Source organism: Suncus etruscus, chromosome 12, assembly GCF_024139225.1.
Source record: "Suncus etruscus isolate mSunEtr1 chromosome 12, mSunEtr1.pri.cur, whole genome shotgun sequence".
In the NCBI taxonomy this organism is placed as follows: Eukaryota; Metazoa; Chordata; class Mammalia; order Eulipotyphla; family Soricidae; genus Suncus; species Suncus etruscus.
The window spans coordinates 12,289,767-12,316,468 of record NC_064859.1 but is presented as its reverse complement, the minus strand read 5'-3'; the positions used below and the strand labels follow the sequence as shown (position 1 = coordinate 12,316,468).

The window sequence follows — 26,702 nt, the reverse complement described above, 5'->3', positions numbered from 1 at the left end:
CTTTGACCCACCTCCTCTGCCCTGTGATTGGCTGCGGTACCTGAAGGCTCCGCCCCTGCGAGTCTGCGCCTGCGCGAGTCGCCTGGATGGCGCCAGGTGGGAAGACCTTCTCCATCCTGTCTCGGGCCGGGCCGCCAGGTGAGTCCCGCCCGGCCCGAGCTCGCTTCCTACGGGTCCCGGCCGCTGCGCGAGGGGCCGGAGCCCCGAGTCCTCCCTGGGGTGACTGCGCATGCCTGGGCCGCCTGCAGTGCCCGGACCCTTGCTTGGGCTTGGACCAAAGCGCCCAGGCCTGCGGGATGCCGCGGGTGGCGCCTTCTGGGGCTAAGTTGGGCTGTCTGTGTTGTGGGGTGACGGGGCCAGCAACCTGCTGGAAGCCGCGTGTGTGCTCTGTTCCCTCGCATGCACCTGCTGCCCGGCCTCCTGCCACAGAGATTGTCCGTCCGTCAGGTGGCTGGCACATGGGAGCCCTGGAGTTTGGGCTTTTATATTATTTTATTTTATTTTTATTTTACGTGGAGTTTGGACCTTTATTTTATTATTATTTCATTTTATTTTATGTGGCGTTTGGACCTTATTTTATTTATTTTTATTTTATTTACGTGGAGTTTGGACCTTTATTTTCTTTCTTTATTATTTTATTTATTATTTCATTTTATTTTACGTGGAGTTTGGACCTTTATTTTATTTATTTATATTTTATTTTACATGGAGTTTGGACCTTTATTTTATTTACTTATTTTATTTTATTTTTTTGGTTTTTGGGTCACACCCGGCAGCGCTCAGGGGTTCCTCCTGGCTCTACGCTCAGAATTCACTCCTGGCAGGCTCATGGAGGGGGACCCGATGGGATGCCATATGGGATTCGAACTACCATCCTTCTGCAGAACATACTCAATCCCAAGATGCAAATCCAGGAAATGAAAAAAAGTAAAAGAGTGAAATAAGAATCAGCTAGTGACTGCCATCACTTAATAATGACCAACTGACTAGCTTAGAAAATTCTTCAAAGATGGGTCAGCCTGTTGAGCAGTGAAAGAGAATAACTGTGTTTATTCACCATTCCTTTTTTGGGGGGGAAGCAAATGCCCTTCCTCCATGCTATCTTTCCGACCCCTATTTTTTTTTTTTTTTCTTACCCCAATTCCTTATCGGTAAGATGTTTGCCTAAGGAAAGTACAGTTGTGGGTTCAGGGAAGCTGTGAAGCTAAGCCTGGGTGCCCTCTTTTTTTTTGTTTATTTTTTTTTTGCCACAGTGTAACATTTGTGCATTCTTAGTTAGGGTTCAGAAAACCTTTGCTTAACAGGCAGGATCATGTATGAGTTCCCGTTTAGGTAATTATTCATAAACTCTGTGTTAGAGAAAAGAGCTAGTAAGGTAGCCTACCCACCTCCTTTTCGTGCTCCACATCCATGGTAGTCTAGCACTTTACGGGGGGGGGGGGTTCCTTAGTTTAGTGATAAAATAAAGCGATCTGGGCTATTTCCATGATTTTGGCCCCCGTCACTGTTTTCACATAGGACACTTTTGGTATTAGGTGGCAGTTGCCAGAAAATGTGAACGGTTGTGATGTTAGACATACAAAAGAAACAAACAAAAAAGTGAAGTTAACCAAAATTTGAGGGCATTGGGTTGCACGGATTATATTTCTGACACAGGATGGCCAATAATTCATGCCATTTGTTTTTATTCTGTGGTTGTAGCCCCTGTCACACACACACACAGGAGTGGGAATTGTTCAACTGCTTCTAAATTGGACTGAGCACATGAGCTTTTTGCAGTAAAAAGCTGCCAGTGTTTATGGGTTCTTTGGAGCCTCGGAGAGTTCTTTGTGCTTTTCCACCCTTGTTCCAGAAATTGACATGTTGATTACCAAAAATAATTGACTTTGGTTCATGATTTTGGTTTTTGTTTTTTGGGCCACACCCAGCGGTGCTCAGGGGTTTCCTGGTTATCTGCATAGAAATAGCTCCTGGCAGGCATGGGGGACCATATGGAATGCCGGGATTTGAACCAACCACCTTAGATCTGGATCTGCAAACGCCGCTGTGCTATCTCTCCAACCCCTGGTTCGTGATTTATTATTAAGTGTTGAAGCATTTAGAAGAATGAAAAGTCATGATTGCATATGTTCTTTTTTTTTTTTTTATTAGATAGCCACTCAAGAAAACATCATGAAAGATACTGACATCAAGAGACTACTGTATACTCACCTTTTATGCATATTTTCAGTTATACTGAGTATCTTCATTCCATCATTCTTCTTGGAGAACTTCTCAGTCCTGGAGACACACTTGACTTGGTTGTGTGTATGTTCGGTTTTTGTAACTGCCGTCAATCTTGTTTTATATTTAGTGGTGAAACCAAATGTATCCTCTAAAAGAAGCTCATTATCATACAAGGTAAGGCTTATTTCTTTATAATTTATTTTTAGATTGAGGTCACATTTCTTGGAAGGAAGAACGAAGCATTCGTCAATAACTCATTGGTTATGTATAGTGAGCAAAGAGAACCTAATGTTTCTCAAATCGGTAGCCTCTTTCCCGAGACTGTCTAGTGTTTAGTAGTTGTTTGCTGTGCAATTAATTGTGGAACTTGAATGTTTGTAATGGATATGAGCCTTATTAATCAATCTGAGTATATTTTATTTTACGTTGAAGATAAATACCTTAATAAGGTCTGTGAATTCATTTGTCTTCTTTGATTTTTTGCATTTCCAAAAATCACCATGTGTTTATTTATTTTTTTTTTTTTGTGGTTTTTGGGTCACACCCAGCAGTGCTCAGGGGTTACTCCTGGCTCCATGCTCAGAAATTGCTCCTGGCAGGCACAGGGGACCATATGGGACGCTGGGATTCGAACCGATGACCTTCTGCATGAAAGGCAAACACCTTACCTCCATGCTATCTCTCCGGCCCCGTGTTTATTTTTTTATTTATTATTTATTTATTTATTTATTGGTTTTTGGGTCACACCAGGCAGTGCTCAGGGGTTACTCCTGGCTCTATGCTTAGAAATCACTCCTGGCAGGCTCAGGGGACCATATGGGATGCCGGGATTTGAACCAATGACCTTCTGTATGAAAGGCAAACGCCTTATCTCCATGTTCTCTCTCTGACCCCTGTTTTTACATGAAAAAATAAGTCTATTTATTAACTCTTTCTTTGTTTTTTTTTGTTTTTGGGTCACAGCCAGCAGGTTCTTTGAAGCCTCTGAGAGCTCTTTAAGGTGCTTTTCCACCCTTACTTCAGAAATTGACATGTTGTTTACCAATAATAATTGACTTTGGTTCATGACTTTTTATTAAGTGTTGAAGCATTTAGGAGAATGGAAAGTCATGAGTGCTCAGGGGACCATATGGGATGCTAAGATCGAACATGGGTCAGCGACTTGCAAGACAAATCTACCCACTGTGCTATCACTCTGGCCCCAACTTGTTATCTTTTATTTTAAATATGGTTTTCCTTGAGTTTTTTGATACTAAAATTTATTTTCTATAATGTTTACCACAGTGTTACACTATTAGTTTAAATTTACATATTCTCACTTAACATTATTTAGTTCTATATATAAGCTCTGCTGACTTAAATTAAAAGACTATTTTTACCCTATGATTACAAAGCCCAATGTTTTTTTTTTTTTTTTTTTGGCTACTCACTGGTGCTCAGGAGTTATTCCCAGTTTTGTTGTACTCAGGAATTATTGCTGCTGGTGTTTCAGGGGACCAGATGGGATGCTGGGGATCAAACTCAGGTCAGCTGCATTCAAGGCAAACACTGAATCCACCATTCTATCACTTTACACCCCCCCCCCCATGTATATTTTATGATTTTTCTTTTATTTGGGTGGGGTCACACCCAGCAGCTCGTAGGGGTTACTCCTACTGCGCTCAGAAATCTCCCCTGTCAGGGTTGGGGGACCATATGGGATGCCAGGATTCGAACCACCATCCTTCTGCATGCAAGGCAAATGCCCTACCTCCTTGCTATCTTTCCAGCCCCAATTTTATGATATTTCTTATACTCCAAATTAAGAAGGCCCCACACTGTTTTACAGGTGTCAAGGTCTTTTTCTTTTTCTTTTTTTTTTTGTTTTTGGGTCACACCCGGTGGTGCTCAAAGGTTACTCTTGACTCTACTGATAGGGCTTGTGGAACCATATGGGATGTTGGGGGTTGAATCCAGGTTGGCTGCATGCAAGGCAAATGTCCTCATTGCTGTGTTACTGCTCCAGCTTGATTTAGTGAATTATTTGGTTCACTTTGCATATTTAGTTCACTTTTCCTCAGAATTTCGTTTTAAGTAAAACAGATTGTTGTCTTTTTTTGCAATTTTTTATGTCTCCACACATAAAATGATTTCTGTTTTAGCACTCTTTTGTTGATGATTTTATAAATACTGATAAAAAATATAGAGGGATATAGGCAATAAGATCCCACCATTTTTGCTTCCAGTTTTGGTTGGGAGAGCAGGAGATGAGGACTAATAGTTGCTTCAGAGGCTTTTGCAAAATAAGACCTTATTGAAGGCTCTGTCACCTAATGGGACTGGTTGGGTGATCTGATTTAGAACATTCTACTATGTCCCACATTATGGGGACTTGCATTGGTGAATAAAATCAAGCATTTATTATCTTTGGGATATTCTTGGGAGTTTTTTTAATTATTGTTTTCTTTTTCTTAGATAACCAGACTCTTGAAGTGCTGTATCTACTTTCTTCTATCTTGTTGCATCTTTCATATTATTTTTGTTCTATATGGAGCACCACTAATAGAGTAAGTTTGAAATTGTTATATTAAAGCAGTTATAAAGCAATCTCTTCGGGGGTGTGGGGTTCACTTCTCGGTGTTTAGGGCTTGCTTTTGACTTTGTACTCCAGGGTCACACCTGGTGGGCTCAGGGACCATATGGGATGTTGGGCTCAAACCCAGAATTGCCGTGTACAAGACAAGCATCCTACTGTACTATCACTCTGGCCCCTAAGGTAGTGCTTTATTAGTATTCACTAACGTACTAATTCTGTGGGGATTAGAGAAAAGCCCTGGTTGATATATTCACTGCATTGCAAAAGGATCATAAGCTTCCTGAACATGTATCCATCCCATCCCATCCCATCCCATCCCATCCCATCCAATCCCATCCATCTTATCTATCCATCCAGTTTTTGGGCCACACCCAGCAGCTCTCAGGGGTTACTCCTGGCTTTGTGCTCAGGAGTGGCAGGTTCAGGGGACCATATATGGTATGCCAGGGATTGATCCTGAGTCTGCCACATGCAAGGCAAATGCCCTCTCTACTATGCTATTGCTCCGGCTCCCTGAACGGTGTTATTTAAAATAAAGTGTGATCTGTCATGTGTAGATTAGCTTAATTCCACTGTATCCTGTTTATGTCTAGCCTTGTACAACTTAATTGTATTTAAGTATAGGTAAAGAGGTAGATGAGAAATCATATATATATGTGTGTGTATATAAAATATATATACACACATATACACATATATATAGGTATTTATATAGATAAGCACGTATTTTTAACCTAGTTATGTATACGCAAACTAATAGGTTATTTTCTGGAGAAGGGGAGGACAGACCTTTGCAATGAAAAACAGTATTTTCTTTCTAATCCATTTTAGAGTAGAATGAGTGAATGGAGTAGTGGTTCTCTAAAGTGTGTTTCTATACCCAGCAGTATTAGCACTATATCCGAATGCAAATCCTTTGGTCCTAAAACTATAGTGAGCTATTTGGTTTATCCAACTCTCAGTACTTTTGATAAAAGCTAATGTTAAACCACTAGTTGTAGAGAAATTTCCAGAGGCTGTTGAGGGGGAAAGCGACCATATTTTTCACTCTATAAGACACACCTGACCATAAGATGCACATAGTTTTTAGATGCTCTCCTCCCCTGCACTCAGGCTTCAGCTCTAGGCAGCATTTGCTCCTTAAGATGCACTTTGGGGAGGGGGGGGGTGCGTCTTATGGTACAAAAAATATGGTGATTTTTTTAGAAATCGATCTCCTTAAAATGGATAGTCTCATGATGGACTGAATGGATTGAACATAAGGTTTTATTCTCTTCTGGATATAAAAGCCAGATATATGCTAGATTGTATTTATTTATTTATTTATTTATTTATTTATTTTTGTTTTTAGGCCATACCTAGAGACTCAGGGATTACTCCTAGCTCTGTGTTCAGAAATCGCTCCTGGCTTGGGGGACCATATGGGACCCAGGGGGGATCGAACCGTGGTCCATCCTTTGGGGGCTAAGGCTAGTGTGTGCCACCACTCCGGTTCTAGATTGTATTTTACAGTTTGTATTTTGATAATAAATACAATCATAATGCTGATAAGACTCAGATTACTTTAAAAGTCAAACATAAGGGGCCGGAGAGACAGCATGGAGGTAAGGCATTTACCTTGCATGCAGAAGGCCATTGGTTCAAATCCTGGCATCCCATATGGTCCCCCCTTGAGCCTGCCAGGAGTGATTTCTGAACCTGGAGCCAGGAGTAACCCCTGAGCACTGCTGGGTGTGATCCAAAAACCAAAAAAAAAAAAAAAAAAAAAAGAGAAAAAGAAAGATATTTTTATATTAAATCAATGTAGTCACAAAGATTCTGTGTATGTATACACTTTTGGCAATTAAAATTTATTTTTTTATTTTTGGGTCACACTTGGCAGTATTCAGGGGTTATTCCTGGCTATGTGCTCAGAAATCTCTCCTGGCAGGTTTGGGGGACCATATGGGATGCTGGGATTTGAACCACCATCTCCTGGGTTGGCTGCATGCAAGGCAAACGCCCTACCACTGTGTTATCTCACTGGCCCTTGGCAATTAAAAAACTTTTTTTTTTTTTTTTTTTTTTTTTTTTTTTTTGGGTCACACCTTGCAGCGCACAGGGGTTACTGCCGGCTCTATGCTCGGAGATTGCTCCTGGTAGGCTCGGGGGACCATATGGGATGCTGGGATTCAAACCACCGACCTTCTGCATGCAAGGCAAACACCTTACCTCTGTGCTATCTCTTCGGCCCGGCAATTAAAATTTTTAATAAAATGTTTTTCCCTTCTAGGTTGGTGTTGGAGACCTTTTTATTTGCAGTTACCTTGTCTACGTTCACCACTGTTCCTTGTTTGTGTTTGTTGGGACCGAATATCAAAGCATGGTTAAGAGTTTTCAGTAAAAATGGGTAAGTTTTCAATTTACATTTGTGACATTTGAAAGGTAGCAGCAGTATGTAATATTTCTCTTCTCATGACAGTGATTGTCTAATGATTATAAGTTTCTGAAGTTGCCTGAAGCTCCTACTTCTTTGGGGGCCAAGGGAAGGAGTGAAGTGCATTTGAGACCTTGCTCTCCTTCCACTTGAGGACTGTCAGCTCTGCTTCTTAGCTCTATGATAAAGTTTCACTTAGCATTTTGTTTGAGAAAAGGTTTCTTACTACCAGGTGATGGGTTTAAAAAAAAATCGCTTCCATTCATCTTATGTTGTAAAATTGGGATATATGAAAATACCTAGTCTAACAATTGTAATTTTTTTTAGCATCTTTTGTAGTAAGATCTAGAGTGCAAATTTTCTAGGAATTTATCTCCTGAGCAGCCATAGCTGAGTTAACATTTTAGATTATTAAAAGTTACTGATATGATCTATGTAAAGTCCTCAAATGGTAACTAATAAAACAAGACCAAAGCTGTCAGCAGGCAGCAAAAAATTCTTGAGTACTTCGAACTCAGTACTTTGTGTTGTTCCAATTTGGGTGGATTTGACTATTTTCTAGGATTCTCTCCCTAGAACTTGCATCTTCAAAGGATAAAGTTGAAATGGACCCACAGTAGGAGACAAAAATGATGTAAAACCAAATAGTAATTTCTGTAGGAACTCAGAGAAGATCCCTTAGGAGTCTGGAGCTGAGTAGGTGATGGGTCTTCATAGATCAGGAACATAAAACTGGATGGAAGTGGGGGCCAGGGGAAGGATGCCTCTTGGTGTGAATGAAAAATCAAAATTTTGGGAGCTGGAAGGAGAACTAAGGACACATGCTAGAAATTTTAGCTTCAGAAACTATTTTTTTCTTTTTGATCTGAATAGTTTGTTTCTCCTCAGAATCACTACATATTCATAAAGTCTTTATGTAAGTTAGTCATTGGAAACCTTTCCCATGTTGTTATCTTAGTAATCCAAATTGAATTAGTTTCTTTTACTGCTTCAGTTTAAAATGTTCATATGTGAAAAAGAGTTGTTTTACTTTTTTTTTTACTAGGCAGTTATTGAAAAATGAAAAAATTGAAAAAAGAAACTGACAGATCTTTTAGACAACCTCTTAGATTTCTATCCAACACATTCTGTTGGCTTTAAAAGCACTCAATGTTATCCCCTTACTAAACTCAGTATGACTTAATTTCTCAAGAGATTTGGGAAACAATTTGACAAAACTTCAGAATAGTCACTTATGGGAGCTTTTTTGTCATCAGGGTGGAGTTTTAGTGATACACCTGGAATCATCTTGCCTCAAGTAATCTATTTATTCTCCATTTAAGTAGCTCTAAAAATTGAAGTCATCACAAAATACCTTAGCTAATCTTTATTTCTTAAACACAGGTAGGATAGAAATTCTTTTAGGATAGTAATTCTGTACCTGGGACCAAAGCAATAACATAGCAGGGAAGGTATTTGCCTTGCATACAACAGACCCAGATTCGATCCCCAGCATCTCATTTCGGTCTCCCAAGCCTGCCAGGAGCGATTTCTGAGCACAGAGCCAGGAGTAACCTCTGAGCTCTGGCAGTGACGTGTCTGACCTGAGTCCTCTTAGATTAATTATAGGGAAAGAGAATGGGGATTACTGGTATTGTCATACACATATAAAATCACTTTACTTTTTCCTTTCACCTTTTCTGAGTTAATAAGCACTAGTTCCCTTAATTATATCGATGCTGACCCTTGTCCTTGGGTGATTTTTATGTTTATTTTTTTTTATGTTTTTTTATGTTTTTTATTTTATGTTAAACTCTAGCTAATAAAAGCGGTGGGATAAGCAGCATATAGAAAGAAGCTTGGCTGGGTCAGTAAGATCCAAGAAGCTGCTTGAAAACTCCTGGCTGAAAAGCATTTCTCCCTGTGACTCTGTCTGATTTCTTTTTTTTTTTTTTTTTTTTTTTTTTTTTGGTTTTTGGGTCACACCCGGCAGTGCTCAGGGGTTATTCCTGGCTCCAGGCTCAGAAATTGCTCCTGGCAGGCACGGGGGACCATATGGGACGCCGGGATTCGAACCGATGACCTCCTGCATGAAAGGCAAACGCTTTACCTCCATGCTATCTCTCCGGCCCCTCTGTCTGATTTCTTGTGCAAAACTGCAAGCTGAGACTCCACAACTGGGATTTAATTAGTTTAATCATACAGGATGAGGCAAAGTTGGTGAAATATTATTACGAGCACGCTGTGTACCCTGATTTATTTTTTATTTCTTATTTAAGCCTATTTCCTATTTGAGGAATTTCCTATTCCTATTCATCCCCAAGGCTGGCTGTGTTAAGTAGCTTTGTCTGCTTTCCTTTGCATAAGCTCTATTTTTTAAAAATCAACTTTGGTAAATGGAACTAGCATTACATTTTAGCAAAATATTGCTGATTAAATTGAAGAGTACATTTCCTTTACCCTCCCTCTCTGCCTCTATTTTTCCTTCTGCCTCATGTTACAGAAAAGTCAGTTTAAAAAAAATCACATATAGTTCTCAAAGTGTGCTCCAAGACAGGAACAAAACTGGAGCCAATTTAGATGGGAAGATGACTTAAAGGATAGTTTCCTCCTTGTATGTGAACAGTCTCTGCAGTCAGTCCAAATGAAGCATAGGCTGAAAAAAGATCACATGTCAATGCTAAAGACACACAATTGAAAAAGAAAAAGGCAGAAGACAAAGAATCCTGTCTGGAAGAAAATTGTACTCAAGGAACAAAACCAAGCCAGCCACTCAGTTTACTACACAAAAAAGAGCAGCTTACCAAGTGTCCCAGCCTCATGCAGGGTGTGATCTGAGAGCTGTGTGGCCTAAGCTTTTGAGCAGTGCTCCAAGGAACAGCACTTGAGCAGAGAGACAAGTGGGCTGGCATGCTCTTCATCACTGATGGCAGATATCTGGGCCCGGAAGAAGAGTCAGGAGCAAAGCCCTGGCAGAAGTTGCTGGAAAGAGGACAGGATCCCAGCCCTCTCTGTCAGTAAGTGAAATTTTTTCAGTAAACAAGAGAGCTGAACTCAGTGGGATCAGAGCTCAGACTTGAGATACCGAAACCCTACCAGGGGAAGAAGGTCACAGATTGAAAGAAAAACTGCAAATCCATCCCACTATCAGAAATGACAAATTAGAAACACAAACTTTCTGAATGAAAGATAGGTCTGAGCCAGTCGAAATGAATGAGAATGCAAGGAAAAGTTGAGAAGGAAATAAACAAATAGGGAAGAAGTAAAGGACAAGACAGCAGACTCAGCGGAAGACCAGTTAGAAATACAAAGCAGAAAATCATTTTAAGATAAGATGGAAGACAGCTTCCCCAAATGAAGGAATTTCATTTGTGTATTATGGTTGCTTATTCATGTTATTAGGAAAATTCATGGATTGGGGCTATGGGATAGAATACTAATGGGTGAAGAGTAATAATAGATTCAGTAGGAGTTATACAGCAGAGAAAGGGAAGGTGGAGAAAATAAAATTGGACCTCCCATTCACTCTGGCTAACTCAGGTCCCAAAGGCAATTGGTATTCAGGAAATAAGAATGAAATAAAACACAAAGTACTGAGCATATCCTCACTCTATCTCTAGTTTGCTTTGCCCGCTATGTAGCCCAGAAAAGTGGTCACCAGGCTATGCCATCAAGGCAGTAGACTGCATTATTTTCCTTCTGGAAAATTAATAGCACCCCTAAAGTCTCAAACACTACATGTAGGAATCCTCTGAAAGGCATGCCCCCCATCCATCCCTAGTGCAGTGAAGCTCAGTGTCCACTTAGGCTGCTTATACATAGTCAACTGAAATTTCACAATTTTGTTGAAATCAGTGATAAAGAGCTAATATCCAAGCTATAAAACTTTGACTTTTGGGGTCGGAGAGATAGCAAGGAGGTAAGATGTTTGCCTTTCATGCAGAAGGTTGGTGGTTTGAATCCCGGCATCCCAGATGCGCGATTTCTGAGCACAGAGCCAGGAGTAACCCTTGAGCACTGCTGGGTGTGACCCAAACACTTAAAAAAAAAAAAAAAGAAAAGAAAAAAGAAAAAAGAAAAGTTTGACTTTTAAGACTTTTCAAGTATCTTAACTAACCTTGAATCTACCATAATGAGCTACCAATTCAGACTTAGGAATACTATTACAGTAATATGCTCATGAGGCTGTGGGAAACTAGAATCCTCAGAAACTGTGAATGGAAAAGTACTGTTGCTTTGGAAAATAGTCTGGCAAGTCCTCCAAAGGTTAATAAAGCATGTAATCGCCATATGACCATCCTCAAGAGAAAAGAGAGCATGTGTCCACACAAAACTTGTACATGAATGATTATTGGATAATTATGCATAATGATCCAAAAGTTGACACAGATGTCAATTAACTGATGAATGGAAAAAAACAAAAATCTGGAATTCTTAAACAAATAGGGTTTGCCAATATAACGTTGCAAAATGTGTGAACCCTGAAGACATGCTCAGTGGAAGAAAACAATAAGAGACCGCATATTATTTGCTTCCATTTGTATGAAATATAGAAAATAGGAAAATCTGTAGAGACAAAACAGATGAATGGTTACCTGTGAATAGAAGGAGAAATCAGGTATGGTAGGGATACAACTCTAAATATACTAAAAAAAAAATGTGGTGTGTTTTAAATAAATGGCTTGGCTGGGAAAGGACTTTTGAAAAGAAAGTTTTCACTAACTCAAGAAAGCTGTTGCCTTTTCAAAATCTTAAATTTTCCATGTCTTTCCAGCTTGTTTTTTCAAGTCTTCTACTCAGCCTCGGCCAAAACTTTACTTCTGTTCTTTTTACCTTCGTGTGCAGCTCTGTTTAAGATTAAATTTAAGATTAAATACTGCCTATTCTTCCAAATCCAGCTGACCAAGAACTCTGTTCCATGAAACAGATAAAGGAAACTCTTACTAGCAGAAAGTGAAAATAATGTCAAGGTACTGCCATTTTTTTTTATTTTTATTTTTTGGTTTTTTGGGCCACACCCGGTGATGCTCAGGGGTTACTCCTGGCTATGTGCTCAGAAGTCGCTCCTGGCTTGGGGGACCATATGGGACACCGGGGGATCGAACCGCGGTCCGTCCTAGGCTAGCGCTGGCAAGGCAGGCACCTTACCTCTAGGGCCACCGCCCGGCCCCGGTACTGCCATTTTTTATATTGCAACAGAGAAGTTGCCTGTTAAGTGAGAGCTACATAGTATTTGTCAGCCTGATAAGAAAAATTTGATCAGTTCTTTCCTATGTAAACCAAAAAACCCTGCTGGATTTTTCCTACAGAGAAGCAGCTCAGCTCTACAACTAATCTCCAGAAGGATTTAATGCTGTCATATTTTCCCTGCTAGATTGGTCCAGACTGAAAAAAATCCCTGGGCCCTTCTTGGAATGGGGCCATGTAGATGTCCCTTTCTGCCTAAAGGCACAGCATCACACATACTTACCTGATACCCTCAGCTCCTTCCTCAGCCTCATCAAGCTGCCAACCCATCAGCTCAGTCCAACTTCAGAACTCTTGCACCTTGTGGCCACTCATTCAGCTATGTAGTGTCTCCAAATATCATAGCACTATCAGCCCTACTGGATCCCAACAGATTCAGTGGGAACTTTGAGGAGAAGACCACCAAACTCAATAAGCAAAAATAACTCAGAAGACCCGATTCCTCAAACCATTACTTTAGTAACACCATTTTGAGATACCAGTTTTCACAAATTGACTTCTTTGACCTAGTTTTTGGCCATTTCATTTGCCTTTATGTTTTCAAGAACAATATGTAGTAATTTTGTTTGTGTCTGCTAAGGGCAGACTGGATGGTGAATGGGGACATTGGTGAAGGGAAGGTCACAGTGGTGGTAGGGTTGGTGTTAGAACATGTAATGCCTGAAGCAACTTTATTATGAACAATTTATAAATGTAAGGTTTTGTTTTTGTTTTTGTTTGTTTCGGGGCCACACCCAGTGACACTCAGGGTTTATTCCTGGCTATGCACTCAGAAATTGCTCCTGTCTTGGGGGACCATATGGGACACTGGGGAATATGGGACACCAGGGATCGAATCCACGTCCATCCTGGGTCAGCAGTGTGCAAGGCAAACTCCTTACCTCTGTGTTATTGCTCTGGCCCCTATAAATCAAAGTATTACAATAAAAACTGATTTTTTTTAGAAACCTGTTTTTCCCCTATAAAATGGAACAAATCTCTAGTCTACTGAATGCTAATTGAAGAAACTGACATTTATTGGTAGTAAGCTAAAAAAAGTAAAAAGTCACCAAATAAAACATATCTAGTGATTGGCTCCAGCCTCCTTCTAGCCCTAGATCACAATAGAAAAAGCTAGAGCTCATATATATATGTTATATATACATGCACATATATGTATATATATGTTATATATATATATGAATAACAGGGAGATGGGCAGAAATCATTAGATGGGTAGGTGATAGGTGAATTGGTTTAAGAACTGGCTTGTTGGAGCACAGTAAGTCTTTCTTTCTTTCTTTCTTTCTTTCTTTCTTTCTTTCTTTCTTTCTTTCTTTCTTTCTTTCTTTCTTTCTTTCTTTCTTTCTTTCTTCTTTCTTTCTTTCTTTCTTTCTTTCTTTCTTTCTTTCTTTCTTTCTTTCTTTCTTTCTTTCTTCTTTCTTTCTTTATTTCTTTCTTTCTTTCTTTCTTTCTTTCTTTCTTTCTTTCTCCTTTCTTTCTCCTTCCTTTCTCCTTCCTTCCTTCCTTCCTTCCTTCCTTCCTTCCTTCCTTCCTTCCTTCCTTCCTTCCTTCCTTCCCTCCTTCCCTCCTTCCTTCCTTCCTTCCTTCCCTCCTTCCTTCCTTCCTTCCTTCCTTCCCTCCCTCCTTCCTTCCCTCCCTCCCTCCTTCCTTCCTTCCTTCCTTCCTTCCTTCCTTCCTTCCTTCCTTCCTTCCTTCCTTCCTTCCTTCCTTCCTTCCTTCCTTCCCTCCTTCCTTCCTTCCCTCCTTCCTTCCTTCCTTCCTTCCTTCCTTCCTTCCTTCCTTCCTTCCTTCCTTCCTTCCTTCCTTCCTTCCTTCCTTCCTTCCTTTCTTCCTTCCTTCCTTCCTTCCTTCCTTCCTTCCTTCCTTCCTTCCTTCCTTCCTTCCTTCCTTCCTTCCTTCCCTCCTTCCTTCTTCCTTCCTTCCTTCCTTCCTTCCTTTCTTTTTTTATTTTTATTTTTTTTTTGGTTTTTGGTTTTTAGTCACACCCAGCAGTGCTCAGGAGTTACTCCTGGCTCCATGCTCAGAAATCTCCCCTGGCAGAAACAGGGGACCATATGGGATGCAGGGATTTGAAAAATGACCTTCTGGGGGAAAAAAGAATAAAGAAAAGAACTGGCTTGTCATTTGGAACTTTATTAATTCAGTGTACATGTTGTTGCAATAGTTGGCATACATTTTTTTTGGGGGGGTCACACCTGGCAGCGCTCAGGGGTTACTTCTAGCTCTATGCTCAGAAATCACTCCTGGCAGGCTCAGGGGACCTTATGGGATGCCGGGATTCGAACCACCATCCTTCTGCATGCAAGGCAAATGCTATACCTCCATGCCATCTCTCCGGCCAGCATACATTTTTTAATTAATAACTTTATTTAAACACCTTGATTACAAATCTGATTGTAGTTGGGTTTCAGTCATGTAAAGAACACCCTCCTTCACCAGTGCAACATTCCCATCACCCAAATCTCCCTCCTCCCCACCTGTACTGTACTCTAGACAGGTTTTCTACTTCTCTCATTCATTCACATGGCATACATTTTAATGAAAGAAATCAACTAATAAAACAAACATTTTCCCATTTGTTCCTCACCAGCTATACACAACAGCTTTTCATTAGCTATATAATAAATCCACTCCTCATTCTAAGCGCTTGAATAATTAGATACCACTTCCTGTGTTATGTTGTTTTCTGCTGTGATCAGACTCATATTCCATGAGGCTGAGGATCACATCTTAGGGAAGGTGAAAACTAAGACCTACTAAAAGAATGGCAGAATTATGTTTATTTTCGCACTTCAATACGCGTGCTTAATAAATAGGAATGGTTGGCAAAAAAAAAATTACAGCATCTTTAGAAATACTTGAATTTTGTTTTTTATCTTTCCCTACCTAGTAGAGTTGATTTATTTGAATGGAATGTGTATTAAGACTAGTTGAATCAACATTGCTCCTTCCTCCATCCAATGGAATACCGGTTTATTATTAACAGCAAATATTATATTAAGGAAATAGCATGTGGCTGGTTATTGCTCTAAAGAACGTGTACATATCTATATGTACATATGTATATATGTGAACATCTTCCAGACAAAGTTGCATGTCTACTGGACCTGTGTAAAAGTACTATGGAAGGTCATGCAATTAACTAGTCACAGAGACTAGTCTAGAATTGATGTTGAGACTTTATGCTGATTTGTGCTGTTTGACTCTTCAACGTAGCATGTTTCCCACTAAGAAACATCTTGCTGTTAATATTTCATAGTAAATATTTGTCAATTTGAGATGTTTATTTCTGTAAACAGGGAAAAATGCATAATTTGATTTGTTATTGCATGAATTGTGTGTGTGTGTGTATGTGTGTGTGTGTGTGTGAGAGAGAGAGAGAGAGAGAGTAATACATGCTAGAGATCTTTTTTTTTAACAGCTAAGTTACTTATCACAGATTTCTGTCATTGTTTCCACAGAGTGACCTCTATTTGGGAGAACAGTCTTCAGATAACTACAATTTCTAGTCTTGTAGGAAGTTGGCTGGGAGCCTTTCCTATTCCACTTGACTGGGAAAAACCGTGGCAGGTTGGTGTCAGACCCTTAAAGCAGTGACATAAATGCACAGTGATAGTAAAACTGCTAATGTGAGCCAGCCCAGCAGGCCCTTGAGAAATTTCTCTGTTCCAGTTTGAGATAGGGAAATATTAACAACTCTGTGCAGAAGGACAGCACAACACTGGAGGACCTGCTTGTATTGAACTTGTTCTGCTAAACATCAGTTTCTTTTATTTTTTTCTTCCGTTTTTGGGCTACACCTGGTGACGCTCAGGGGTTACTCCTGGCTATGTGCTCAGAAATCACTCCTGGTTTGGGGAACCATATGGGATGCCAGGGATCAAACCGAGGTCTGTCCTAGGTTGGCACGTGCAAGGCAGAACGCCCTACCGCCTGCGCCACCGCTCTGGCCAAAACATCACAGTTTTTAACAATGTGCCAGTAACCTAAGTTTTAATGTGACTCTCATAAAATCGTTTTGTTCATTCAAGTAGGGATTCCTTTTCCTCCTATCACTGTAGATGGGTGTCATCTAATTCGGGCAGATCTCAGGGCCATGGGTGTCTAGTTAACCTGTTTCTTTCTTCCAGCTACCAGCATTTTTTTTTTGACCTTTATGAATATGTACTGGAGCTTTCAAATGACTCAAAATTTCAGGAATTTTATATTTATATTTGCTGCCTTTTCAGGACCTTAGATTCGTAATTGTTTTGGGGACACACAAGGGTAACTCCTTGCTCTGCACTCAGGAATCATTTACTTTTATCTTAATAATTTGCAATGTTCTGTATGTCATATTTTAAATATCTTTTAAAAGATAAGATAATAGTTCTTTTTTGAAATATAACAACTACAACATAAAGAAATTGATAAAAGGCAAAGATCAAATTGGTTTCATACACAGGATGGGCAGTCTTGTTACACCAGTCTTTCTTAGAAAGTTTACTAAGAAAAGTTTCCATATAATATTTAAATTAAAATTTTTTTTGGGGGGCCGGGCGGTGGCGCTAAAGGTAAGGTGCCTGCCTTGCCTGCGCTAGCCTTGGACGGACCGCGGTTCGATCCCCCGGTGTCCCATATGGTCCCCCAAGCCAGGAGCAACTTCTGAGCGCATAGCCAGGAGTAACCCCTGAGCGTTACCGGGTGTGGCCCAAAAACCAAAAAAAAAAAAAAAAAAAAAAAAAAAAATTTTTTTTGGTTTTTGGGTCACACCTGACAGTGCTCTGGTTATTCCTGGCTCTGCACTTAGAAATCGCCCCTGGCAGGCTTGGGGACATATGGGACGCCAGGGGATCAAACTGCAGTCTGTCCTAGGTTAGCACGTGCAAGGCAAATGCATTACCACTTGCGCCACCACTCTGGCCCCTTCTTTCTATATATATTTTTTTGGGGGGGTCACACCTGGCTCTGCGCTCAGAAATCGCTCCTGGCAGGCTCGGGGGACCATATGGGATGGCAGGATTTGAACCACCATCCTTCTGCATGCAAGGCAAACACTTTTCCTCCATGCTATCTCTTCGGCCCCAGTTCTATTTTTTAATAACTTTGCCTTCTGCCATCCTGAAACAAATGTACTATGATCAATTATGTCAACTATGTGATATATTTATTTAAATAAATCAAAAAGTTATTTATTTAGCTAATTTAAATATATAACAAATACAGATCACCAGGTGCTTTCATTACCATTATAACTGGGTTTTTACCTAGTATGCCTGGAGCTCAGAGTCGGTCTTATGCCAGAAAACTTCAGGGGTAAGGTCTCCTTGTATTTAGGTCAAGACTTTTTTTTCCCATTTTCCCCATATTTTGCTGGACCTATGCAAACAGCAATTGCCACTCTCACACCGTTATTGTATTTTTTAAGACTCTTATCCTTTAAAAATAAAAAGAGCTTACTAAACTTTAAATAAAAAGTAACTGTAAAAAATATAATTGGGTTTTTAGAGTATTCAAAACTAATTTTCCATGTAATTTAATTTTTAAAAATGAAATGAATAGAATTAATGAATAATTAAATATCTTTTGTCAGTATTAGTCACTTGCACCTCTTCTTTTAGCCAATATTTTACAAATGAACTTGAGATATTGAAGGTCTGTTACTTTCTTTGACTTTTGTTTTCAGCAAAGTTTTATTATTTTTTTTTTTAGCAAAGTTTTATGGTTTTATGTCTAGGAATCCTAACTACATAGAGTCAATGATATGGCCTATGAGGCTAATAGTATCTGCCAGAGAAACAACTAGATAGTGGAATGAAATAATTTCTGAAATTGGATATTCTTTTCTAGAGCAGTTTTATGGAAAGATACTAATATGTAGACTTTTATTATTTAAAATATGTATTAAGAGGGGCCGGAGTAGTAGCACAGTGGGTAAGGCACTTTGCCTTTGCACACAGCTGACCTGGGTTTAATCCCAGCATCCCATATGGACACCTGAGCTTACCAGGAGTGATTCCTGAGTGCAGAGCCAGGAGCAGCCTCTGAGCACTGCCAGGTGTGGCCCCAAAACAAGACAAACAAGAAAACATATATGTATTAAGAAATATTAAGAAGATACTTTTCATTCTCTTAGCATCCAATACCAATATGGTATGTGTTCAATAAGGACAAGCATTTCTGGTCTCTGACCTGGTTTTCTTTATCTCTGGACAGAGAAATAAGCAGTTAGACCTCTAACTATGAAGTACTTCCAGGCACTTGAGCTCCAGGTTTGATCCTGGACCCACATGATCTCTTGAGCACCAGGCCAGAAGCGACTCTCATGTACTGTCAAATGTGGTTGAGACACAGAAAAAGAATTAGACAATTTTAGATGTTTTTGTTTAATTTTCTCTCCTTGACTCTCACATAGGACTTTGTGTAAAGTTCCAAAAGGCATAGTATAAGATTATAATGTTTATTATAAGTGCATTGAGCACTTCCCAGCATGTCCTTTTGTTTTAAAAAAATTTTTCTTTTATGGGTAAATGCCCAGAAAGGCCAATTGAAAAACAACATGAATTTGGGTAATTGGTAAATAATGATGAGAAGGACATCTTTCCTCTTATTGGAGGGAAAAGATGCTGCTATTAGTCAGCATTGTTGTCTTGTAAAATCACACACACACACACACACACACACACATACACACACACACACACACATTCTATATAAGTATAATAGATGCTTAACTATTACATGGACTGGAATTTAAATGATAGTCATTTAGCGAAAACTGTGATCTAGATTTAGATTTGTTTTGAATATTTTGTAGACTGAAATAATTCTGAGATTTTTTGTTTTGTTTTGCTTTTGGGCCACATTTGATGATGCTCAGGGATTACTCCTGGCTATGCGCTCAGAAATCGCTCCTGGCTTTGGGGACAATATGGGACTTCGGGGATTGAACCCAGGTTTGTCTTGGGTCAGCGCGTGCAAGACAAGCGCCCTACCACTGTGCCTGGCCCATAATTATAAGCTTTTTTATCTGCAAAATGTCCTCTTCATTTATCAAAGCTAGCTAATATTTTGTGTTACAAAAAAATTAATGGATGGTAAGAAATGTTGGTCATTCTGAGCAAAAGAATTTGGTTATGAAAATGTTAGCGCATGTATTTTTATTAATAAGTTGACAGATGACAGGATAATTAGGAGTGCTGGCATCAGATTTCTAAGATCTTGTGCTTGCTTGGGAGGAATAAATTTATTTTAAACTCTGCATCGGACATAGTTATCATTTAATTAATATCATACACAGTAGTGACCTATAAAAATAGGTCACTATTTTTAGCAGTACAAAAAATATTCTGTATTTGAGTTCTCAAGTGAGTTCAAAGAGTGTGTCACTCATCTTGGGTTATTTGTTCCTTCAGTTGCTGGTTAAATTTATCTTTCTGTTTTCTCTGGAGATGCTTGGGATTTTTGGTTCTCACACAAATGTGTGTGGTTTCGGAAGGCATAGGAAGAAAATGTAACCTTGGTGTTTTTCCTTAGGCTTAAGTGGGCAGCCTTGGCACAGCCAGCTAACTTCAACCTGACAGCTGTCTTGCAAAATGGGGTCATTCCTGTTTCCACATGTAAGAACCAGAGTGGGGAACAAGGTCTATCTTAGCATGACCGGGGGTTGGGGGGGGGGTCTAAGCAGTAAATAGTGAGGAGGAGGCTTGCCTTGAACGCACCACATGGTATTCTGCCAGGAATGATCCCTAACACACAGCTCTAGGAGTACTCCCTGAGCACTGCCACGTGTGGCACAAAAAGCAAAATCAAGATACAAAAACCAAAAACCCATTATGAGGCTGACAGGAGGAAGACTTGGGGGTTCAGCCCAGATCCCCATCTCTTCATTGTCACGGACTCGAAAATTCCCTTTCTTTCTCCACATCAGAATTTCATTTAAGTAGCCTGATGATGCTGATAGTGGTACTCCAAGCACTGCCAGGAATAATTCTTGAGTAACCTCTGGTTTTTGGGTTAAACCTACCAGCTTGCCCCACTGCTCTGGCCCCTCTTTGATATTTTTGTTGCCCATTATTATACAGTGTTTTAACAGGCATAAAGAAGATAATATGATTTAATTTCTATGATTATGGTGTATATGTTTCAGTCATGGGGAAAACTACAATGACTAAAGAAGGGGCTTAGTATCTAAAAGTTGGATTGAGTAGAAGGTAATTAATAACGATAATGCTCAGCTTGATCTTGGCAGAGACCACTTGTCTTTTTTTTTTTTTTTTTTTTTTGGTTTTTGGGTCACATCCGGCAGTGCTCAGGGGTTCCTCCTGGCTCTATGCTCAGAAATCATTCCTGGCAGGCTCAGGGGATCATGTGGGATGCCATATGGAATTTGAATCACTGTCCTTCTGCATGCAAGGCAAACGCCTTACCTCTATGCTATTTCTCCTGCCCCAGACCACTTGTCATTTTGACCAGAGGGTCCAGACTGGAGAAGACACATCTCTCCATAAATAGCTCTTCCTTCCCTGTGCTCTGAGCCCTAGAGAGTGATGAAGTGGACCCAGGTCAAGGCCATTGGCAGCTGGAACACTGCAGTGGAGGAGAGTCAGCCAAATATGTGTACCTGCCTCAGATGCCAGTGTTTGCTTTAAGGCCTTAAAATGAGGGCAGGAGCTTTGCCAAACAAGAGCAGCCATGTTAACTCAGTCATTTTATACATTTTCATTTTATAATTAATTATATAAAATGGCTTTTTCCTTTTAGTTACTAAAAACCTTTTTTTTTTTTTCTAAATTTTTTTCGGCCACACCGTTTGATGCTCATGGGTTATTCCTGGCTAAGTGTTCTGAAATTGCCCCTGGCTTCGGGGGACCATATGGGACGCTGGAGGATCCAACTGCGGTCTTTCCCTGGTTAGCACTTGCAAGGCAGATGCCTTACCTCTAGCACCACCTCACCCGCCCCTACTAAAAACCTTTTAAAATTCATATAAAGGATTTGGGGAGGGCCCGGAGAGATAGCACAGCGGCGTTTGCCTTGCAAGCAGCCGATCCAGGACCAAAGGTGGTTGGTTCGAATCCCGGTGTCCCATATGGTCCCCTGTGCCTGCCAGGAGCTATTTCTGAGCAGACAGCCAGGAGTAACCCCTGAGCACCGCTGGGTGTGGCCCAAAAACAAAAACAAAAACAAAAAAAAGGAGTTGGGGAGATAGCACAGTGGGGAGGGCATTTGCCTTGTGTGCATCTAACCTGGGTCTGATCCTTAGCATCTCATGATCCCCTGAGCACTGCCAGGACTGATTCCTGAACATCTCTGACGATAGCCCCAAAACAAAAACAAAATTCATTTTAAAAATTTTTAAAAAGTCACTTTGTTAGCACTTCTTTTTTTTTTTTTTTTTTTTGGTGTGGGGGTCACACCCAGGAGCACTCAGGAGTGCTGGGATTTGAACCACTGTCCTTCTGCATGCAAGGCAAATGCCTTACCTCCATGCTATCTCTCCGGTCCTTTGTTGGCACTTGTAATGACTTCCTTGATGTGTTTTGTTCTGCATTCTTTAAATAAGGTGATTATAGTCATCTCAGATTACAAGAATTTGGAGAAATACAGTAATGCAGCCAGATTGTCCAGCAGTTGATATCATTTAAGAACAATCCTATTTGTGACATGAAGAATGTTAAATAGATTAATCTCTGATGGCACGGAGATTGCTCTCTCCCAATTATGAAATACACAGTATGATCTAATTATGAAAATGCACAAATAAGCTTAGGGTTGTTGGACAGATCATTGAGTGTTGTTGCCATAGCATAGTTTAAAAAAAAAGGTTTTTTTTTTGGTTTTTGGGTCACACCCGGCAGTGCTCAGGGGTTACTCCTGGCTCCGTGCTCAGAAATCATTTGTATCAGGCTCTGGAGACCATATGGGATGCTGAGATTCGAACCACTGTCCTGCATGCAAGGCAAATGCCCTACCCCCATGCTAATCTCTCTGGCCCCAGTTTAAAAAATTTTAAGTGCAGTTTAACGTTATGTGGGCAGCTTTTGTCAATACCCCTCTGCTGTTCCCTTTTGGATTTGCATAAATCAGGAAAGTAGTTCTTTTATTTAAAAAATTATCTTTGGGGCTGGAGCAATAGCACAGTGGGGAAGTGTTACTTTGCATGTGGACGGTTCGATCTGAGGCATCCCATAGAGTCCCATGAGCCTGTCAAGAGTGATCCTGAGCACAGAGCTAGGAGTAACACCTGAGTACCATCGGGTGTGGCCCCCAAACAAACAAAGAATTCTGTTTAAAAAACTGGCCGTGATACAATTCAGGACTTCTTGTTTTAAGCCTGTCTCCCACTAACTTAAGTTTCCAGAGTCATTCCCACATTCTAGTTTGCCAAGGGCTTCCTTGAGGCGCTGAAGAGTGCATGACCACAAATTTAATCTCTCATTAGACAACATGTTTTATTTTGGGGTGGTTTTTTTTGTTTGTTTTTGGGCCACACCCGGCGACACTCAGGTTACTCCTGGCTCTGCACTCTGAAATCGCTCCTGCAGGCCGAGGGGACCATATGGGATGCTGGGAATTGCACCTAGTCTGTCCTGGTTTGGTCATGTACAAGGCAAAACACCCTACTGCTGTACTATTGCTCTGGCCCCTAGACAGCACATTTTAGCCAATATCTTAATTTTGGCATTTTATTGGCAATAAAGGGTGGCTGTGTCAATGAGTGTTCATTGACAGTCATAACCAAGTTGCAAAGTGACTCAAGAATAGAAGTTAGTGACTTCAATTGGAGTTTTGCTGAGATTCTTGAGGGCCTGTTCTTCACCCCACATGTCTCACCTCTTGTGCTTTGAAACATGCAAACGCCCACACGTGGCCAAAGGTTGGGGGTTAGGATGATGACATTTCGTCCCCATAGTTTCTAGAGGATGTTAAGAAGAAGAAGGAAAAAAACTACCCAGGAAAGAAGTACAATGCTTTCCAGAGATAGTAAACTATTCAGACGATTTTATTTGCAACCCCATGTATTAAGAAGGGACACTGTTAAAGTAACAATCACTTTAAAAAGCAACAACCAACAAACCAGTGACTTGGAGCTTAAAATTAATAAGTAAAAGTCAAATAGAAGCAATGCCTAAAATAATTCAGATAATTCACAATAAAAACCATTAATTCAGGCTTGATGTTTTGGAATTATGGTAATTCAATACGGACTAACCTCCAATTAGAGATAAAATAGGGATAGAAGTTAGCAAGTCTTCAAGGAAACATCAGGGACATTCTAAATTGTTTTAAGAACTTTTGAATACTTATCTGCAAGAGTAAGCTTCATTTAAGTCTGTACATGAGCTTATGTGAAACAGTGTGTTTGTATTCACGCACAGCATTAATATTAATGAGATATTTGGAAGTACTAAATTGACCACCATATTTCAGTTACTTTGATCTGGTAATTCCAGTGATTCATCTGAATTTTCTACCGAGACCACCCAAAAAGTCTTTAAAGCAGACATACTTCTGGAAAATAAGGCAATTTTTCTGCATTCCGCTCATGAATAGAAAACAAATCTTTGGTGTTTTGGGGTGTGTTTGTGTGTGTGTGTGTGTGTGTGTGTGTGTGTGTATGTATGTGTGTGTGCGTGTGTGCGCGCGTGCATACATGTGGCTAAAGGGCAGAAAGTACTTTGCAAAAAAGAAAAACATGAAAGAACCAAAGCAATGGAGAAGGCTCTTATGAAGCAATGGGAAACTCTACCCCCCCATCCAGGTCAATAGAGCACTTAAGGCACCTTGTGTTCAGTTGAGACAATCATCTTAGAGCGCAATAGTCTATGGACACAGTATTTACCATCTGAAGAGTGGGAAGCTAGAAAAGTCATGGTTATGGTGAGGAAGCAAGAGCGGACCCTAAGAGTTGGTAGATGGGAGTGATTGTGTATCTGCACTGAATTAACAGTGATCAGAAATAGGGACCTCAAAGGTGGTGCTTCCAGACATCTAGTTCATTTCTCTTAGGGCAAGAAAAATTCTTATATATTTTTTAACTTTCATTCCCTACTAAGTAAAGTAAGTGCGAAGTTTCTGAGGTGTGAATTTGAGTTAAAAGAAAAAAAAAAAAGAACCCCCATCAAACCCCCAAAGGCAAGTCGGAAATGTATAATACTTTACTGTCTTAATGCTTTGATACCATCAGTTGGATACTTGAACTAGTATGTGCTAGTCGGCTATATAGTTGCTCTCAGCTCTATCTAAAATAGAGACTGGAAGTAAGTGAGAGAAGTCGATGTGATTCCATTTGCGCACCATAAGGCCAAGAAACTTAGGTGAGCCTCCACAGCTTTTGATAAAGGAGAAATCCATGGGGAACTGTCAATCCATGTCCAGTTGAATCCACTCCTGGTTTAGGCATAGGGACACTCCACTCTCCAATGGAGGCAATGATAGTCTTGTCTTTAAAAAAAAAATCTCGACAAAGCTTCCACACGAGACAGTCCATCCTAGAGTCATGACTGAAGGAACATTTAAGGCTGTCATTTTCAAGTATAAAAGTTTAGTGTTTCATCACCCAATCTGCAGGAGACGTCAGGGACAGGGACAGAAGCTCTGCAGTGACAGAGTTCTCTTTCAGGCAGATTTGAAGGTAGGAAAAGCTGAGTGGGAATTAAGAATTAATTATACTTCTGAACTCTAGTAGTTTGTTTATACTGAAACCTTGTCTGCCACTATTGTCTCTTGTATGGTTTTTTTTAACTAAGGCGAGATAATACAGCAGTCTAAACAAGGATGCTTAGTTGATTTACGGTATACCTCCGCTACAGACCAATGGCCTGTTCCCCCAAAGAATGATTAGAATTGGTTCCACCTATCAAATCAGCTTCCAAATGAACATGACAGTTTGATCTTTCTCTCACTTTTAGGCAGAAACTTTCACCAGGAACCAAATTGTACTGTTTGTGGATGTCATAAATCAACATTATTTACCTCTAGCTTGGTGATAAAAGACAGCTGGAGAAATTGGGATTTTAACTTACACTCTAGAACATACACACACTTCTGCAGCTTCTGCCCAGGTTCCAATATCTAGATCTGAAAGGTGCTATTGTTTTTATTAAGGAAGCAGTTGCTATAAGTTTTATGTAACATGCTGGAATTCTGGGTCCTTCCTCTAATCAATTGAAAGCAAGTTTCTTGTTGGTTGGCTCATCATCCATACTTTTCCTTTCCTTTCCTGTACAAGCCAATAAGGAAATTGAAGAATTTACTAAATTACCCACTGGTTCAGAGAGCTGAATTGAGTCCAGAATTTTGGCAAAGCCTGACCCAAATTCTTTAATTTTGATTTTCGCATGTGCCTCATGCATTTTGGGGAGCACCAAACTAAATCTACAGTTGCCATAAGCCTGTTAGAGCTATGTGCCAAAGAACTAAAATGTGTACATTGTTAGTGTCATGGTAACTTATCTAGGACCTTATTACACTTTTGGCATTCTTTAGGAAAGCACATTAAACTTCAATATAGAAATATTTTTAGGTTACACTTAACTTGTGCTCAAGTAATAAGAAAACATTTGTTCTTCTTTCCTCTCAGGAATGGCCCATCTCCTGCACACTCGGAGCGACCTTTGGCTATGTGGCTGGCCTCATCATCTCACCACTCTGGATACACTGGAAGAGGAAGCAGCTGATGTACAAGTACAACTAATAGAACACAGAGAAGAGATATCCCTGTGCAGATCCCATAAAGACTGTGGGAATGTGTGGGTCGAAGCCAGGCAGTTCCATTGCCAGCACTGTTGAATTTTTTTTGTTGTTGTTGTTTTCTGGAGTTTACCCTATGATGTGATTGTAGCTTTGTCAACTAGGAAACCCTGAGAGATTGTGCCTGCTAGCGGAAATAAAGTATTTATAGTAGATTGTGGCTTCAGCTGCGGTGTGCACTGCCCCTTAGACCTAGAAAGAACATTCCTAACAAGCCTGAGAGCATTCTCAGGACAGGTTGGTTTGTTTCCTTTCGTTTCCTTCGAGTTTCGACTGCCGTCTCTTGGAGAGGCCTGGGTACCACCAAAGCATTTCGTCTGCTCTCAGGGAGAGAAGGACCTCCGCGTTGGCCATTGACGACGGCTCTCACGTAATCAAACAACAGTTTATACATCTTGATCCTATTCTTTTTTTAACTGTGTGTTTCTTTGGAGTTAAAATGGCTATGATAGCCTCATCGAAAACAGTCTTCAATCCCTTCTGGGTTAAAGCTGAACATTCCACATAGCAGCATGCTCCTAT

General features: G+C 40.2%; 2 protein-coding genes across 3 annotated transcripts in view; one reads left to right on the top strand and one right to left on the bottom strand.

Annotated features, from left to right (window-relative positions):
- The first annotated feature begins 115 nt into the window (after positions 1-115).
- PIGF (phosphatidylinositol glycan anchor biosynthesis class F) lies at positions 116-26,340 on the top strand. 2 transcript variants are annotated; one of them, XM_049784375.1, is made up of 6 exons: positions 116-138; positions 2,152-2,400; positions 4,681-4,772; positions 7,074-7,190; positions 15,908-16,016; positions 26,011-26,340. In XM_049784375.1, exons 2-6 carry the CDS (start codon positions 2,173-2,175, stop codon positions 26,122-26,124), a joined length of 660 nt encoding a protein of 219 aa, XP_049640332.1. In that variant the 5' UTR covers positions 116-138; positions 2,152-2,172; the 3' UTR covers positions 26,125-26,340. The 2 variants fall into 2 exon arrangements, with proteins under 2 accessions (XP_049640332.1, XP_049640333.1); XM_049784376.1 differs by lacking the exon at positions 26,011-26,340 and adding an exon at positions 16,261-16,725.
- Positions 25,726-26,702, bottom strand: part of RHOQ (ras homolog family member Q) — a 41,135-nt gene continuing 40,158 nt past the window's right edge. Inside the window, 1 exon segment of the mRNA XM_049784377.1 lies at positions 25,726-26,702. Coding sequence (XP_049640334.1) covers positions 26,547-26,702 — 156 coding nt within the window. The 3' untranslated portion in view covers positions 25,726-26,546.